The sequence below is a fragment of the Miniopterus natalensis genome, chromosome 14 (assembly GCF_054644295.1).
Source record: "Miniopterus natalensis isolate mMinNat1 chromosome 14, mMinNat1.hap1, whole genome shotgun sequence".
NCBI classification, from domain to species: Eukaryota; Metazoa; Chordata; class Mammalia; order Chiroptera; family Miniopteridae; genus Miniopterus; species Miniopterus natalensis.
In genome coordinates this window covers 15,240,690-15,258,589 of record NC_142094.1, presented here as the reverse complement: position 1 = coordinate 15,258,589, position 17,900 = coordinate 15,240,690, and the positions used below count along the sequence as shown (strand labels likewise).

General features: G+C 52.1%; 1 protein-coding gene and 1 non-coding gene across 2 annotated transcripts in view; both read left to right on the top strand.

The window, feature by feature from the left end:
* ANXA11 (annexin A11) overlaps positions 1–17,900 on the top strand; it is a 47,358-nt gene that overhangs the window by 28,542 nt on the left and 916 nt on the right. Inside the window, exons 3-14 of the mRNA XM_016195528.2 lie at positions 1,644–1,756; positions 2,736–3,131; positions 4,476–4,563; positions 4,809–4,903; positions 5,644–5,757; positions 7,652–7,742; positions 8,169–8,248; positions 8,371–8,427; positions 10,494–10,587; positions 15,345–15,440; positions 16,388–16,446; positions 16,648–16,770. Of these exons, the coding sequence (XP_016051014.1) occupies positions 1,644–1,756; positions 2,736–3,131; positions 4,476–4,563; positions 4,809–4,903; positions 5,644–5,757; positions 7,652–7,742; positions 8,169–8,248; positions 8,371–8,427; positions 10,494–10,587; positions 15,345–15,440; positions 16,388–16,446; positions 16,648–16,770 (1,406 nt within the window). The remainder of the gene's footprint in view (positions 1–1,643; positions 1,757–2,735; positions 3,132–4,475; positions 4,564–4,808; positions 4,904–5,643; positions 5,758–7,651; positions 7,743–8,168; positions 8,249–8,370; positions 8,428–10,493; positions 10,588–15,344; positions 15,441–16,387; positions 16,447–16,647; positions 16,771–17,900) is intronic.
* Positions 11,727–11,884, top strand: LOC148091503 (U1 spliceosomal RNA). The gene has a single exon (XR_015715646.1). It is a non-coding gene; the product is annotated as a U1 spliceosomal RNA (small nuclear RNA).

Below are 17,900 nucleotides of genomic sequence, written 5' to 3'. Positions count from 1 at the left end.
TCTCTCCCTCACTAGGCTGTCCCAGATGCTAACAAGATAGTCAGGTAAAGCGTCTGGCAGTGTCCTCGAAGCATTGTTAGGTGACTTGTCACTTCTACCTTGTGCTCAGGGTTCATGGTCTTGCAGTGCAGGTTCCCCCTGCCAGGGGAGGGAGTGAAGGTGGTCTCTAAGGATCAGGTGCTGCTTTTGCGGCTGCACCAGCTGGTGAGGTGATGAGAACCAGGCCCCAGTCCCAGTGCTGCTCTGCACACCTAGAAGTCATCTCCTCTGGCCTGGGTTCCTCCTGGGTTCCTGAAATGAGATCTAGCCTCCAGGGTAGGAAGGAAACATGAGGGTTCCTGGGACAGGGGGAGAGAAGAGACCATTCCAGGCTGGTCATCCTGAGGTGGCCTTAGCTGCATTGTCCTTCACCTCATGAGACCCCTGGGCACATTCATTTCCCTAGAGCTGAGGTTCTTGAGTCTGAGCACTGAGAGGCTTTGCAGGCCATTTGGATCCACTCTCTCAATCACCTGGTGAAGGACAGGCCCAGAGCTGGGAGGCAGCTGAGCTACTGGCTTATCGGGTGGAGCTGGGCAATTTCACTCTGAACAAGCCCATATTCAGATTTGCCAGTACTGGGCTGAGTTCCTCTCCCTAACAAGAATCCTATCATCTCTGTCCTACCACTGCCACCTCTCTCAGCACCTGAGCAGCAAGAGAGAGCAGGCAGGTGATTCCGGGAAGGCTCTGTCCTGAGTGTCCTGGAGCCCTGGAACTGAAAAGTGAAACATGAGGCCCCAGGTCCTTTTTGCTGCTAAGAACAGAAATTCATCTAACGGGCCAGCAGCCAGCACGATGATGCTAGCTGAGCTGCCATGTTGTTTGTCTCAGTGACTGCTGTAACATAGGAGCTCACTGGGCACCCAGCTAAGCCCTGCATGGGCATTAACTCTCAGCCTCAGCACAGCAATTTGAAGCAAACACTACTTATCCCTCCTTTGTCAGCAGAGGAAACTGAACTTCGTGGGTGAGTGCCTAGCCCAGGGCACATTCCCTGGTTCTGCTGGTTTCAGAGCTGGGCTTTTCACTGATGTCCCCCAAAGTCCCCCTTACAAGGACAGTGTCTGTTTTTTCCATGACTCAGGCTCGTCTCCCTCTATCCTTCCAACCTGCTTCTCCCTGCCTCTTACAGACTTGTAATAGCAAACAGAGCAAACAGCCACAGTGGCTCCCCTCACCCCCATGCTTTTTCACCTCCCTGGATTCTCAGTGCTCCCTGAGCTCACTGCTATCATGGGCTCAGCACAGTGTCCTAAAATGACCTGTCTTTTTGTCTGCACTCCCGTTCCATGATAGTGAGCCCGGGGGTGGGGGTGGGCAGATTTGCCCTTGACCCTTCTGCATCCTCAGTATCCCACTGAAGGGCTTGGGAGTGTTTGCTGAACCACCCCCTTCCTCCCTGGAAGGAGAGGAAAGCTCCCTCTTCTCTTCCTTTGGCATTGGATTGTGTTAGACTTTTTTGCCTGGATGTTTTCTGTGTGGTCTGTAGTGCTGTCTCCTATACCCTGCTTGGCCTACCCCTGGGCCACCTGGGAGCTTGCTGTCTGCTTTTCCGTGTTGGGGGGCTGACCAGGGGCTAACGGGCTTGGTGTTGCTTTCAGGTGGTGGTGCCTGGGGAGGTGCTGGCTACCCCCAGCCCAACATGCCCCCTATTGGGCTGGATAACGTGGCCAACTACGCAGGGCAGTTCAACCAGGACTACCTCTCAGGAATGGTGAGTCCAGCCCTCCTGCTGGGCTGCCTTGGGCCCACTCCTGCATGGCCAGAGGCGTAAAGGCTACTGGCTTCTATGGCATCAGAGGTGTCTCTGTGTGTTACCTAAGGGTGCTAAGTGTATTGACGGGTATCTTAGGACATACGGGTTTTTATCAGGGCTCTCACCTGTTCACTGTTCCTCTCTGTGACTGCATTTGCCCAGCTGTCAAATTAGGGAAGGGTAATGCATTGGGTCCACAGTTTGGTAGGTCCTTCTTGGCTCTGCGGGGCTGGATAGGGTAGTGCCTTTTTGGAACGTGTATTGAGCGCCTTCTGTGTGAGCTCAGAATAGGGTCGGCAGGGAGGTGAGGGTGGGTACAGTGTATGTGCGTGCATGTGCCGTGTACAAGTGCCCATCTGCACATCTGTGTGTGTATGTATGTGTACATATGTTTGGATGGCTATTCTGGTTGGGCCTGGGAGTGGGTGCCTGGTAACATGGACAGACATGCTACTTTTAGTTGTTGATTTGCTTTTAAAATAGTATATTTTGTAATCTAAACAAATGTTTGCTCAATGTAAACAGTACAACCAATAGGCAGTCTAATTTATGCCTAGTGATATGTGGATAAAACAAACCACAGTCTGAGCCCTCAAGTACTTATTGGCCCCTGGGAAGAGACAGGCAATTGCCGTAAGTAATAGAGCAAGTGTGGGGCTTTGGGCACAAGAACAGGTTGGGGGTGAGCAGTGCAGGTGGGATGCATGTGGGACAGTGTCAGGTGCTCGGACTCTGCTGGAACTCCGAGTGCAGCTCCTGGACCCTGCTGCAGGGCTCAGGGCAGGGAAGGAAGGAGGGGAAGGCTCCCTCTTCTCTTCCCCTGGCAGTGAGATTGGGTTAGACTGTCTTGCCTGGGTGTTTTCTGTGTGGTCTGTAGAGCTGTCCCTGGGGCCCTGCTTGGCCTCATTTGTCTTAGGCTCTGCTTTGTGACTTTCAGGCAGCCAACATGCCCGGGACGTTTGGAGGAGCCAACATGCCAAATCTGTACCCTGGGGCTCCTGGGGGTGGTTACCCTCCAATCCCCCCTGGGGGTTTTGGGCAGCCCCCTTCCACCCAGCAGCCTGTTCCTCCGTATGGAATGTATCCGTCCCCTGGAGGAAACCCGCCACCTGGGATGCCTTCATACCCGCCATACCCAGGGGCCCCTGTGCCAGGCCAGCCCATGCCGCCTCCTGGACAGCAGCCCCCAGGGGCCTACCCTGGGCAGCCACCAATGACCTACCCTGGGCAGACACCAATGCCACCTCCTGGGCAGCAGCAACCGCAGCCAGTGCCAAGCTACCCAGCATACCAAGGGTCCGGGACCGTCACCCCTGCCGTGCCCCCATCGCAGGTGAGTGCCAGCCCTGTGCTACCCTCAGTCCTAGCATGGCTCCAAAGGCCCAAGACACATGGCCCTGTGTCCTCTGGCACAGGGCCGGCAGGATGTGGAGGGGAAGGCCAGGGCTTAGTCCTCCAGCTGTAACTTCTTGTTTTAACAGTGTCATTTTCTTAGACTCCCAGCCCCGGTTTGTATTCTTGAAGACCAGGGAGCTGCCCTGTCTCTCCCAGTTTGGTTAGGTGTTCTGTGTGCCTGTTGGGTATGAATATCCCAGGCTGCTCTTTCTTCCTCTGTGTTATTTACTGCCTGGGCTCTATGTATTGTAAGAACTGCTCAGGCCACTGGCTCAAGGCTTTATGCCCAACAGCTCTCTGTCTTCAACTGGTTGTGCCTCCTCCTCACCCCACCACCCAGCTTGCTTAAGAGGATTTGTAAAACCTCCTTGGGGCAGGGAAGATTGTTGGCAGTTCCTTCAGAGCTGCTCTCAGCTCATTTTGGAGAGCAGTTCATGTTTGCAGAGCCCAGAATTCATTGTCATGGTTACATGGCCAAGCCGGCAAAGTGCAAGGCTAGTGGTATGTGCTTGAAGACTATTTTTAGACAGAGGGTCCCCTGTCCTCCCTTCCCCTATACATTCCCCCACCACCATCCTGCTCTCCTCCCCCTTTCCTTCCTTCCACCTCATCTTTTCTCTGAGTTTACCTCCTTAACTCTGTTAAAATCAGTCTGTATTAGCCATAGGAGATAATCCACCAGGAGACTGTTTAGGCAGGGAAATTCAAGTTTGCTGGGAGCACAGCTGCCAGGATCAGGAAGACGTGAGGCCGGCAAGCAGGTTGTAGCATCTAGAAAACATGCCAGGAGCTCAGTGCTAGCCCAGGAGGTGGGCAGAGTGGACCACTGTGAAGGTGGGACACCTACTTCCCTCCAGAGGAGTTACCTTTTTCTAATTTGCACAGAGGTGCTCTGTGGACTAACTAGGCCCCATTAGGGGGACCCTGTGCTCATGGTGCTTTGGTGGAGCGGCATTGAGGAGAAGCCAGTGGCTCCTGCACTCAAGGCCTCCCCTTTAGCAGAAACCCAGGCAGCCCTGGAGGACCTGGGTGTGGGGCCAATTTTCAGCATCAGGACTTAGCTATAGATGGGCTCCTAGCTGTGAGAGCCAGGCAGAGCTTCCGCACCAGGACACAGGACAGATAATGGCCACAGTAAGGCCAATCAGTGTAGATTCCTCTGTTCATTGTGAACTCCTTCAGGCACCCCAACTCTTAGAAAAAAACCTTATTCGCAGTCTGAGGTGGAGCAGTCTCACATCTGGGCAGGCAGCAGCTCACCTAAGTCTGTTTGTCCGAGCAGTTTGGAAAGCGAGGCACCATCACAGATGCTCCTGGCTTTGACCCCTTGCGAGACGCCGAGGTCCTGCGAAAGGCTATGAAAGGCTTTGGTGAGAAATCCCGGTGGCTCAAATGCTCATTGCGCCCTCCCCCCCCCATTCCCCAGGCAGTTACCCAGTGGCTCTGTGGGCTGGGGTCGCTGGGTGGGGCAGCCTGGCCCTAGTGGTAGAGGAGAGAAGATGGATATGGGGGTGTATTGGGGTATCAAAAGAATGAGAGGACCCACACCTGGGGAGTCTCCAGCTGCAGAGCACCCCCACAACCCCCAACCCTGCCTACTCCCACCTTTCTTCAGGGACGGATGAGCAGGCCATCATCGACTGCCTGGGGAGTCGCTCCAACAAGCAGCGGCAGCAGATCCTCCTGTCTTTTAAGACCGCTTATGGGAAGGTGAGTGTGTGTAGGGGGAGTGTACAAGGAGGCCTGTCCTCCAGCACAGCGCTATTCACCCCTGCTTTTCCTTGGGGCTGAGTAGGCCTACATCTCCTGGATGGAGAGTAAGGCACATTAGGGTACTGCCTGCTGCCCACCCAGCCAGTGGCCTCTGGGCTGACGCCATCTTCTAGGGGTGAATGATGCTCTGAGGGAGAGACTCAGAGTCCATAGGGTACTGAGATTTCATGAGAGGCACCCAGAGATCTGGGCTCTCACCTTGGTTCTGCCATGATTCACTGAGACCTGGGGCAAGTTATCGCCCCTCTGCTCCCACCTGGCTTGTGTCCTCTCCTGGGAACCTTGGCTGCTGTCCCTGCCCTCTTCACAGCCACCCTGTGAGGTTCAGCTGATAGAAGGGCTTTGAAGGAAAGGCTTTCAGTACTGAACAAATGCAAAGGACGCATATTTTTAACTTTGGGGCTTTTGAATCTTAGGAGAGTAAAACCTGGGTAAAGATTGAACTAGTGTTAGTGTTCTAGGCTAGTGTTCTAGGCGATTTCTTCTCCAACGTTACTGTGCCCTGGATCCCCTAGGAACTGGGTTCAAATGCAGGCTCCGGTTCTGCAGGTCTGGGCTGGGGTGGAGATTTAGCTTTTTTGCCTATGCTCCCAGTCCTCAGATCTGTGATGTTGTCCCTGTTTGTCACCTATAGATTGTCTAAATAGGTTTTTTTGTTTGTTTGACTATCCAATCAGGATTTGATCAAAGATCTGAAATCTGAACTGTCAGGAAACTTCGAGAAGACCATCTTGGCTTTGATGAAGACCCCAATCCTCTTTGATGTTTATGAGATAAAGGAAGCCATCAAGGTGTGTAAGCGTGTGTAAGCGCGTGCGCGTGTGTGTGTGTGTGTGTGTTTTCATACGCGTGGACACAGCCCGGGGAGGGCCTGGACCACATGGTGTGTCTTAGCCCATTCATTAGCTACTGTTGTCCTGTTGTCATTTTGGCTCCTACACCCCCTTGGGGTGAATCCAAGTGCTGTAGGAAGGGGAACTTCCTTCCGGCGAAGTGTCAGTCATTGTCAGGGAACATCTAAGTCTCTCTCCATCTTGAAGACATGGTGGGAGCTGGGGTTATAGGAGGAGTATGAGGCATGGGTGGGGTCATCCTCATTCTTTAGGACCTGCTATTAGCACATAACAGAAGGACCCTTTAAGCAGAACAAAGTGCAGTCGGCTATGAGGACAGACAAACAGCCTGGCTTGGAGAGAGATGGGACCAGAGGATGTCACGAGCAGATGCCCATGCAGGAGTTCTCTCATCTCAGCATCCTGCGTCCACATTATGCTTCTGTCTGCTTCCCTGCTCCTTCCATGTCTGCTCGGCAGAAGGTCCCTGTCCCTTTGCCCGTCAGACATCTAGCCATATAAGAAACCACCTGCTCCGGAGTCCAGATTCCAAATAGGGGATAAGTCGTGAATAGCTCGTTTTGGTTTAACATCTGCCCCAGTCCCTCAGTTGTGACCAAGCAGAGAGTCCTCTGTGTGCCGTATGCGCCGGGGTTCCCCAGACCCACAGCAGGAACCCTGTGGACGGGGAGTCCTGCCCACAGAAGGATCCTTGTGAATGGAACAGGTGATTTGGAAGGAACTTAACATTTCCTCAGTGGCAGAGAGGCGCAGCGACCTTTCCTGCCCCAAGAGGAGAGGTAGGGACTCAGTGTGGAGCCCGGGAGGGAGAGAGGACTCTCCTGAGACACCCTGTGTGCTTTCTTCTGCAGAGGGGTCAGGAGGCAGTTGGGAAGGGCACCTGGGAATGGGCCCTCGACCTCTGCCCAGCCCCTGCCCCCAGCCGTTCATGAGGTGGAAACAGCACCTCAGGTGTGGGGTCAGCTGTCACTGACTGTGTGTCCCTGAGCACCTGTGAAATGGGAATGTGGCTGCTCTCTGTAACATGCGGCGAGCACTGAGCCAGGAGGTTGGCAGCAGCGCATCATAAACTCTGGGTCACCTACAGTAGCAGTGAACACAAAACAGCTAAGCCTCTGTCGTGCTTCCTGCGTGACAGGTGTTGCTCTGAGTGCATAACTTACGTAACTCATTTCATCCTCGTGACTCCTATGAGGTGGGTACCAGTATCACTCCCATTTTACAGACAAGTGAGCTGAGGCATGGCGAGGTTATGTGATGTGTACGGTTACACAGCTAGTCAGCAGCAGCGCTGAGACTCAGACCAACAGAAGCCAGGCTGGTGACCTTGCCTTCCACCTTCTCACTGTCCCTGATGGTCCCCCCTCATCTTCATTGTTGCTGCCCTTTCCTGGATGTCTGAAGATGCCCCCACAGTTCATTCTAAAGGCTCATTTTTCCACACGTCCACTCCAGCTTTAAACCCATTTCTCAGTTGTTTCTCATCTCATTCATGGGCTGAACTTGGCATAAAACAGTTCTGGGTCCACATCTCAATCCACTTGGCCTTGGACAAGTTACTATACCTCTGATTCAGTTTTCCAGCAGGTAGGATGGGGATGATCCTTCGTGTGATTGCTGCTCATCACCATATGGCTGTCATGTGGTACTTTCCTGGAGCTCTGGGGGACAGCTTGGCTGCTCTCAGATAGCAGCAGCAGCAGCAGCACGAGGGGCTCTTTATGGCTTCTGTTGCTGGGATTTGTACCCTGGGGAATAGGGCAGAGGCACTGTTTCCTGGGTGCTAGTGAGGGAGCTGTGACAAGCCCGTGGTTTGCTGTGTCCTCTGCAGGGGGCCGGCACTGATGAAGCCTGCCTGATTGAGATCCTTGCCTCCCGCAACAATGAGCACATCCAGGAACTGAGCAGAGCCTACAAAGCAGGTTTGGCTGCCCCAGGCCCTTTGCCCTCTGCCCTCTGCAGAGCCCTGGGTGTTCTGGGCCCTGTCCACACCCCCTCCCAGGGCCTCTGTTCCTTCCTGGCCTTATCACCTCATATCCTGTCACAACCAACATAGGGGGCTTTGATCCGAGACCCAACTCTGCCTGCTCTTTGCACACAGGATGGGTGACTAAAGGAAGGGAGGGCTAAGGGAAACCTCTTGGGTATGGTTTGGGCCAGGTCAGCCTGCAGTTCACAGCCCCTCCTGGATTTCCAAATGTGTGTCTCTGGAGAGCCATGTGGGCCACCTGTCTCCTGGAGCCCAGGACTCCCAGGCCCTTTTCTTGCCAGTGCCCACTGTTGACTGTGTCTGCAGTGGGCAGCTTTGTCCACTGGGCTATAAGGTGGGCCTTTCCTTTGTCTCCCAGAATTCAAAAAGACCCTGGAGGAGGCCATTCGAAGCGACACATCAGGACACTTCCAGCGGCTCCTCATCTCTCTCTCTCAGGTACCTTTCCCACAGCAGAGCTCAGAGCAGATAGGGGGCCTCCCTGAGCAAGGAGAAGGAATGGGGAGGGAGGGGTGCAACTCCAGGAAGTGGCCTTGACCACACAGCCTGTCTACTTTCAGGGAAACCGGGATGAAAGCACAAATGTGGATATGTCACTTGTCCAGAGAGATGTTCAGGTGAGTGTGGTGGCCAGATCAGGCACCCTATGTGGACTTCCTAAGCTGGTGGGGGCCCCACTTTCTTTCTTCATGAGGGAGGAGCTCTGGGATGGAAGGGGAACGAGTGGGAGTGGATTCCAGATGCTGTGGCTTCCAGACGGGCTCTGCTGCTTATCAGCCGTGTGGTCTGAGCATGTCTCCCAGCCTCTCTGGGCTTCAGTTTCCCTACCTGTAGAGGGAACACACGAGATGACTATCACAGCAGTAGGTAGATCACAGTTACGAACGTGGAACTTCCTGTGACTTGGTATTTCTCCTATTTGGTTGCATATGCCATTATGCTTGCAAATGGGTAGAATCCACACTTGCTTGTGAAGCTTTTGAGTTTCTAAGCCTAGAAAACCAGCTGTTGCATTAGTTGTGCAGCCTTAGAATTCTGCCCTTGTCACCAGTCTGGTGTGAACTGCAGACAGAAGGGGGAAAGTCACCATTTCCTCTCTTTGACCAGGCATCTCAATGCCCCTCTGGAGGAGTTTGGATTTCCCAGTAATGAATTCGGACCATAGAAGTTCTGGAGAAAGCCACAGCTTCCTGGTGGGACAGAGCTGGCCATACCTCTCTCCCTCTTCGTTGCTCCTGCCACTTCGAGCAGGGCTTCCCCAGGACCTTCCATGGTCTCTTTATCTCCCCTATCTGTGAGGTTGAAGAGGACTTCTGTGGAGTGCCCTCTTGTTAAGGTTGAAAGAGAGCCACTCTTATGATCTGGTCCATTTTGCTTTCCACATGGAGAAACTGAGGCTCAGAAAGGTTGAGCATTGTGCTCAGAGAAACTTGGAGGCAGAGCTGGGACAAGGGCCCAGACTCCTAGCTCTGTCTCTGCAGGGAGCACACAGACCCCCTGGTCCCAGGTGCCTTCCTTTAGGGTCTACCTTAATATCTCCCTGGCTTAAGACATGCATTCCCATTTCCAGGCTCAGTTGGACAGTTTCAAAGCTCCGGGACTCTGGCCCTGGCCTCAGTGGGAATATTTCTATTCCTATTTTCCTATATTGGCCATTTCCCAGCTGATTGGGAAGTCGCTTCAGTTTCAAGGTGTCGTGCCTGCTGCTCTGCCTTCATAGTTTTGGACTTGCTCCTGCCTCTCCTTGACCTGTGGGATCTCTGAGCCCCTGATGGCCACCCTCTCTCCCTGGGTATTGGTGCCTTTAGATCCAAGAGCTGTTTCCTGAGGCCGGAAGGCACTCTTAAGCCATCTGTTGCAGGGTTGCACATTGGCAAATATTCTGGGCTCACACTTTCGAAAGCTTAACAGACAAATGCAAATTCTGCCCATTTGCAAACATAATGGCATATGCATCCAAACACAGGGAAAGTGCCTAGCATATATGACATCCAAATCTGTGACTGACTTATCAGTTGTTATAATACATATTGTCTCCCATGTTCCTCTTATAGAGAGGGAAGCTGCTTTTAAAGACTGGGGGACTTTATATAGAAGTCAGATCTCTTGCCTCTCCTGTGAAATGGGCCTGGCAGCTGTGAGCCTGCATCTCTGTCATTGCTCAGCTGGTGCCCAGAAAACCAGCCCTGTGTGGTTAGCCTTGATCCCTCCACTCTCTGGCCCTATTCTCCTCAGGTTACCTAGCTGGCCCCTTTGGACTTTCAGGTTTGTGACCCCCAAATCTAATCCAACCTTCATGTTGTAGAGATGAGGAAGCGGGGCTCAGAGAGGGCCAGTGGCCTGCCGAGACTCGCGGCTGTAGAGCGAGGACTCGGGCCCAGGCCTCTTGTTCTTTTTTCCTTTGGGCTGCTTCTCCCTCGGTTGGGTTAAAGCTGTTCCGTGCCCATCCTGAGCTCCAGTTGGCCTCGGTTCTCCTGATTCTGAGTTCTCCCCACCTTCAAAACACTTTGTGTTGCCCAGCAAGGGGGATGTGTAGTTCTGCAAAGTGAATGGAGCACAGCTGGGGCACTGGCCCTATTTCCTTCCCCTCTGGGCTTGCATGGCCCGAGTAGGTGACCTGGACCTGGTGCCTGGGGTGAGGCCTGCATTGTATGCCCGTCTTCCCCCCCCCCCCCCCATCTAGGAACTGTACGCAGCTGGGGAGAACCGCCTGGGAACAGATGAGTCCAAGTTCAATGCAATCTTGTGCGCCCGGAGCCGGGCCCATCTGGTGGCAGGTAAGGCAGTCCCAGGCCTCCCTGGGCCAGGTAACCAGGTCAGACACGGTATGGTGGGGAAAGGGAGCTTGCAGGAATGCTTAGCAGTTCCTCCCTGCACGGGACTTTCACTTCCTAGTGGTAAAGGGGGCCAAATATATGGTGACAGAAGATGATTTGACTTTGGGTGGTGGGCACATAATGCAATATGAAGGTCATATGTCATAGAAATGTACACTTGGCCTGGCCGGGCGTAGCTCAGCGGTTGAGCGTCGACCGAGGATCCAGGTGATTGGGGTTCGATTCCCAGTCAGGGCACATGCCCGGGTTGCGGGCTCGATCAATGACTCTCTCATCATTGATGTTTCTATCTCTCTCTCTCCCTCGCCTTTCCTCTCTCTGAAATTAATAAAGATATATTAAAAAAAAAAAAAGAAAGAAATGTACACTTGAAACCTATATGATCTTATTAACCAATGTCATCCCAATACATTTAATAAAACAGAAAAAAAAAGATATTATCAGCCCAGAATGGCCCACACTGTGGAGCCACTGACAAAGAAGATCTTTAAAGGAGTTTCAATAACTTAATTTGTGGGCATTTTGGGAGCATGTATTTTGTTTAATAAGATGAACACAAGCTAAAGTTTTAGGCAAACAATGAGCAAGAAATTTCCCTTCATGGAAGTTTATTACAAACCCATTCAGACATCCTGTCTGGGTCTACATAACTGTGGCCAGGTGGTCTCGAACACAAAAAGTGGTTTGGCCCTGGCTGGGTGGCTCAGTTGGTTGGAGCATTGTTCCAACTCCAAGGTTGCAAGTTCAGCCCCCAGTCAGGGCACATGCAAGAATCAACCAATGGGTGCATGGATAGGTGGAACAACAAATCAGTGTTTCTCTCTCTCTCTCTCTCTCAAAATCAATAAATAAAATAGAAAAGAGAAAGATTTGTAAGACAATCTTGGGATTGTGAGTCGGTGATGTTACCTTAAGAGCAGAAAGAGAACAGAGCTATACATTTTCATGCTTAACAGGCTGTGTTCTTCTGTTACCTTAAGCAGAGTGTACCTTCTGAAACTTGCTTTACAGGCAGGTCTATGGGCCCTGGGACATGCCTACATCCCAGCGTGGCTGTGACTCCTAAGAAGGGCTAATTTATCCTAACCTGGCAGGGGAGATACCATGATTGAGAAGGTGGTTTTCCCAGGGTGAGGCTTATCCATTGCACACTGGGTGTGCTCACGCCCTCTCCCGGCATGGGAAACTCAACTGCATAATTTGTGGTAGTGGGGGACTGCGTTCGTGCTCCCCCGTTAAAAAAATAGTCCATTCAGTATTCTGGAATGTATGGAATCAGAGCAAGATCAGAAAGAATGGTGGCCAGCAAAAGTTATCCATGTGGCTACTGATCAAGGTTTCCCGTTTCCTTGTATCAGGCAAGGTTAAAATGCCAAAGTTGACATGGATGGATTTTGGAATATTTAAGGCAAAATATAAATTCTAATTAAGCCAGAGGTTTTACTCATTGGAGTAACTGAAGAAATTGATAGAAGGCCCTCACCAGGTGGCTCGTTTGGTTGGAGTATTGTCTGTGCATGAAAACGTTTGCAGGTTTGATTCTTGGGTGGTAAGGATTGAAAAAAAGAAGAGAAATTGATGGAAGGTATGCTTGTTATGTTATAAAATTTTGTTTGAACTACTTAAAATAACGTTTTCTATTTTAAAAAAAACCTCACTTGTAATTTTGAATATATAAACTTTTCAAAATAGATAAAATAGTAACATCTACTTTTAATATTAAATTTTAGTTCACACATTTAAAATCTCATTATCTAAAATTGTGTTAACTAGGAATACTGCTTCGATCCATTTCCTGAAGCAGCACTATCCACACTCATACCTTTGCCATCAATGTCCCTGGCACTATTCGAACCACTGTTTAAAAACAGCCGTACCAAGGAATAAAAATTTGCCATATATATGTATCAGCAAGGTTCCCGAGTTTCTGCCAGCGCCGGAGGAAATCACAGGAGGAGGTGAGGAAAAGGTCAGCCTCTCGGCTGGTACCTCTAGGATCTGGAATGTTAGACTTGAGAGAGTCTTCAGAAGCACCAAATCCAATGTTTTCCAAAATGTGGCATAAAAAAGTAAGGGTAACAACTAGTAACGCTAAGTAACATTTTAGTCATTCAAAGATCTATATATTGGGCTCCTGACACACGCAGGGTCATGGAGTCGTGTGGGAAGCGGTGGAGAACAGCACTACATAACCTCTGTTCTCATGGGGTTCACCTTGTTTGCAGAGACAAATTAAGTAAAACCTGTACCAGATGGCACGTCATTTAGGGAAAATAGCAAAGTGGAAGACAGAGATAGGGAGTGTTGAGGACTGGGGGGTGCTGGGGCAGTGCTCACAGAGGTGATATGCGGCATTTGAGTTAATGCGAAGGAGTTGCAGGTGCACAGGCCCTGAGTGGGGGGCTCCCTGGATGACCAAGAAACTGAAAGGGGCTGTGGGGCTGGAGCAGCTGGAGTGAGAGTGGTCAGATCAGAGATGGCGGGAGGCCCTGTGACAATTACATGGACTTAGGTCTTTATCCTGAGTTAAACAGGAAGCCGTCGAGGACTCTGAGCAGAAGAGAACATGACTTAGGTTTTGCAAGTTCACCGGCTGTTGTGTTGGGAAGGGTGAAGGGGTCGATGGCAGATCAGGACACCATTTAGGAGGCTGCTGCATATCCAGAGGAGAAATGACAGTGCCTTGGGCCAGGTGTCGGGCTGGTGGTGAGAAGGGGCCAGCTTCTGGCCTTGTTTGTCAATGAGTCGGACGTGGAGTGTGTGAAGGAAGCAGTCAGGGATGTGACATATCATTTCTTCTGACTGTGCCGGTGGAATAATGAGCTTAGATGGACCTCGGGAGGGGAGGGGAGGGGAGGGGAGGGGAGGGGAGGGGAGGGGAGGGGAGGGGAGGGGAGGGGAGGGGAGCCTTGGGCTGGAGATAAGTAGAAAACTGGACTTAGGAGTGTGGAGGTCAGGAGAGGTCTGGGCTGGAGATGGAGGTTTAGGAGCAATGAATGGATAGGCCAAAGGTGTTTGAGGCTGTGGAACTGCAAGAGGTCCACTCAGGAGGGAGCTGGAGAGAGACCAGCGGTCTGAGGACAGGGCCCTGGCCGTAGCAGGAGACTAAGAAGGAGCACCCAGAAAAGGGACGTGCTGGAGGCTAACACGTGAGGGCGGGCGAGGGCGAATGATGACCACACTTAGCAACATGGATGGCCCGGGTGAGAGCACAGGCCCTGCTCTATTCATGCACTAAGTCTTATGATGCGCACAAATAACTGCTCCTGTCCTCCCATCTTACAGATGGGAGGCCAGGCACAGGGCAGGCGGGCAAGTCAGGTCGTCACCCAGCAGGTAACGGGCGGAATTTGGATTCGAACTCAGCCTCTGGCTGCAGAGCATACTTTTTAATCTCTGCACTGGAGCATGAGTGAGCATAGTTTGATCTTAGTTATTTATTTTAATGAGCATAGAATATGTAAGTAGCATATCAGACCCTGGTTTCACAAACGTTATTACTTAGGAGGAAAGAGGAGCTGATCTAAAGACTATTAATAAGACAGCAGAAATCAACACACTGACATGCAGATGACAAGTTTGGAGAACTGGTGGGGACCCAGGCTGGGGAAGAGGGGTTTTATCCAAGGTCAAAGCTGAAGTTAGGACCCAGGGCTCCACGGTGCCACCTGGAGTCACTTCCCATGGTGCCCAGCTTGTCCTAGGGTAAGTTGGGGGGCTGGCAGGGCGTTAGCTCATAGTTTGAGAAAGACAAGACTGATGCATGGAATAAGGGAGATGGAATGGAGGGAATGGCGTGGGCTGGAAGTGCGAGGATTTCAGAAGAGGGGTCATTTACTGTGTTGGGCGTGTCCTGGATGGGGCCTAGGTGCGATGTGGGTAAGCAGTCTGGTGAGGGCAGCCCTGGGAGTAGGACTGCAGGAGCAGGCGTGGGGGTGGGGTCACACAATGCGTGGGGTGAAAAACCTGGCTGACGAGAGAGCTGGCCAGGTGTGGTCAGTGGGGCCTCCAGATGTCGGGAGCAGAGGGAGAGGTGGCTCGGGAAGGGACAGAGGCCTCCTCACTGTGTATCCTGTGTGAGTTACTCTGGCTACTGTAACCAAATACCATATACCGAGTGACTTAAACAGAAGTTTATTTTCTTATGGTTCTGGAAACTAGAAATCCAAGATCAAGGTGTCAGCACATTTAATTTCTTCTGAGTCCTCTCTCCTCGGCTTTGTATGGCCACCTTTTTGCTGTGTCCTCACATGGCCTTTCCTCTATGTACCTGTCCCTGGTGTTTCCTTGTGTCCAAATTTCTTCTAAGGACACCAGCCGGATTGGATTAGGGCCCATACTAAAGGGCCTTATTTTAACTTAATTACCTCCTTTTTTTTCTTTTTCTTTTTTAATCTCACCCAAGGACATGTTTATTGATTTTCGAGAGGGAGAGAGATCTGTGTGAGAGAGAAGCGTCAATAGGTTGCCTCCTGTGTGCATCCTGACGGATCAAACCCACAACCTTTTGGTGTACGAGACAATGCTTCAACCAATTGACCCACCTGGCCAGGGTTAACTTAATTATCTCTTTAAAGATGATTAGGTATCTCCAAGTATAGCCACATTCTGAGGTCCTGAGGGCTAGGACTCCAACACTTGAATTTAGGAAGGGTGACAGAATTCAGCCCGTGACGTTCTTTTTCTCTTCTCGCTAGTTTTCAACGAGTATCAGCGAATGACAGGTCGAGACATTGAGAAGAGCATCTGCCGGGAGATGTCGGGGGACCTGGAGCAGGGAATGCTGGCCGTGGGTAGGTGTTGCGGGCCGCCTGCCTGACGGGACTGGCACGGACTGGAAGCTTTCAGGGTGCCCACCGTCCTCCGGTGGGGGGGCAGGCAGTGCAGTGCAAGCACCGCAGGACCCACGATTGCTAAATCCAGCGTGCCTAAGCCTGTGGGAGTCACCCTGCTTCCCGATCACCGCGTGGTTGCGCCCCCCGCCGTCCTGGAGGTGTCTTGTTTCTATTTCAAGTGCAGCTCTGGGAAGGGCACGCAGTGTGGGTATTAGTGGGAGAGCAACCAACTGCCCTGCTGGAAGAGATGACTCACATCCTGCCAAGTTTCCTCTAAAAATATATCCCTGCAGGCAGTTGTCAGATGTTTGTGATGGAAACACATGGTTGCAACAGCAACACGCCTTGTTAAAGGAAAGCTGGCCTGGCCCCCGGACGATACTGTGCTCCTTGCAGCCCGCACCCTGCCCTCTGAGGGCTCCGGGTCCCGCCCCCACCAGGGGTTGGCCCCACTTGGGAGATGCACAGTGTGTCCATCTTTTGCTTTGCTTTCCTTGGAGCTTTCTGATGGGAGAGGTGCTGCATGCTCATTTTCTGCACGTCCCCCATAGTAGGTTCTGTGGCCTGAGGACACTAGGGAGACATCGTCCCACTCTGCTGTCCTTTCTCCTCGAGGTTCTCGGCATCTCCAGTCACCCCTCCCGCTTGAGCAGCAACACCGTGCCTGTCACCGTCCCCCATTACTCCCCCACACAGCTCCTCTCTGTGCTGTCACCAGGAAAGAGGCTGGGGTGTGGTCCAGGCTCTGCGTGTTTCTACCTAAAGCACTGGAGCCAAGACCATGGATAGTTGATGGAGCCCAGAGGAGCAGTGGGAGGGAAGGTGGCCTCCTAAGGGGACCCTGTACTCCCTGCCACCTGGGCTGAGCTGCTTGCAGATCAAGTTATGCTGTGTTTCTCTTCCAGTGAAGTGTCTCAAGAATACCCCTGCGTTCTTTGCTGAGAGGCTGAACAGGGCCATGAGGGTACGCAGCTTCCACAGGGAGGGGCTGGGGGTGTCAGCCCCGCCTGTGACTAGGACCAGGGGCTCGGGGTCGAGGGCATGGGGAGAGCCACACCTCAGCCAAGAGGACAGAGGGCCCACGGGCAGGAGGGCACCAGAGGGCCCTGGGAAGGTGGGACGGTGAAGAGGCCCACTGCTCACACCCTTGGTGGACTCTCTTTAGGGAGCAGGAACAAAGGATCGGACCCTGATTCGCATCATGGTGTCTCGCAGCGAGATCGACCTCCTGGACATCAGAATGGAGTACAAGCGGCTGTATGGCAAGTCGCTGTACCATGACATCACGGTAGGGGCCTCGGGGTAACTGGGCCGCCTGCTGGCAGCCCCCTGGCCTGGGGTCTCCCTGACCACCCCAGTCTCTTGACCTTCCTTTAAAGCCCCCACAGCCTGGCCTGCAGAGCATGGGTGTCTTATTGTGGACCTTGAACTTTCTCTCTTCAGCTTTTACTTTTTCATCCAGTTGCCCCCAAACAGATTGTAACTCCTGGTGTCAGGTCGGGGGGTCTTTACCTGCTGTCACCCCCTCCCTGTGGATGCTCTGGGTTCAGGTCACTCTGTTTGGGTCCAGCTCTGGCTCTTCTGCTTGTTCAAGATCTGTTATTGTGAGCAGCTGTCTTAAACCCCCCTAAACCCCAGTTCTAGCTTCCCTACAACAAGGGTGATGATACTCCCCCAGGAGTGCTGAGTCTTGAATAAGGCTGTCCGTGTGAAGCACATTGAGTGACACGTGCAGGTGTCTGACAGTGACTGTGTGCAGAGCCGGTGTGACAGAATGTACACCGGCCTGGGTGGTCTGACAGTTTAGTTCCAAACGCACATGAACCTTGCAACTGCAGTAATCGTGACCGAGTCCTAATTTCAAACTCACTAGCATTAGCTATTGGGCGTGCCACTGAGAAGCTAATTCCATTGCTCTCGCTATAAACCTGATGCTGTCAGTAGCGGGGAATCAGTAATTAGCACAAAGTACCACTTTCTGTGTGCCAGTGGGCTCTGGGCATCTGGAAGAAGCGGTAGGCCTTGCCCTCAAGGAAGGAAATGATTAGAAATTAGCTAAGCATGGCCTGCATTTGAAGTAAGTCCCGTGGGCTCAGGAGAAGGAGATAGCAGTGTGAGCTGGGATGCCCAGATAATAACAGCGCCTCCCACTGGAAGGTCGTGGCGGTCCCGTACACCTCCTGAGTGGGACATGCCACTGTGTTACGATGTTATCCCACCTGAGTGCAACAAAAAGCACTGGGAAGTGTCCCCATTAGTTAGCCCTGGCCGGTGGTGTTTGACTGCTTAAATTTTTTCGTGTTTATTTTTCTAATTCTAACTTTGATGTTGGGGTGATTGTAGCTTTCTGTTTTTCAAGGGGGGATGGGGAAGGCTAAACTGCATTGTCAAGGCCTGCACTGCCTAGTCTGAGTCTCG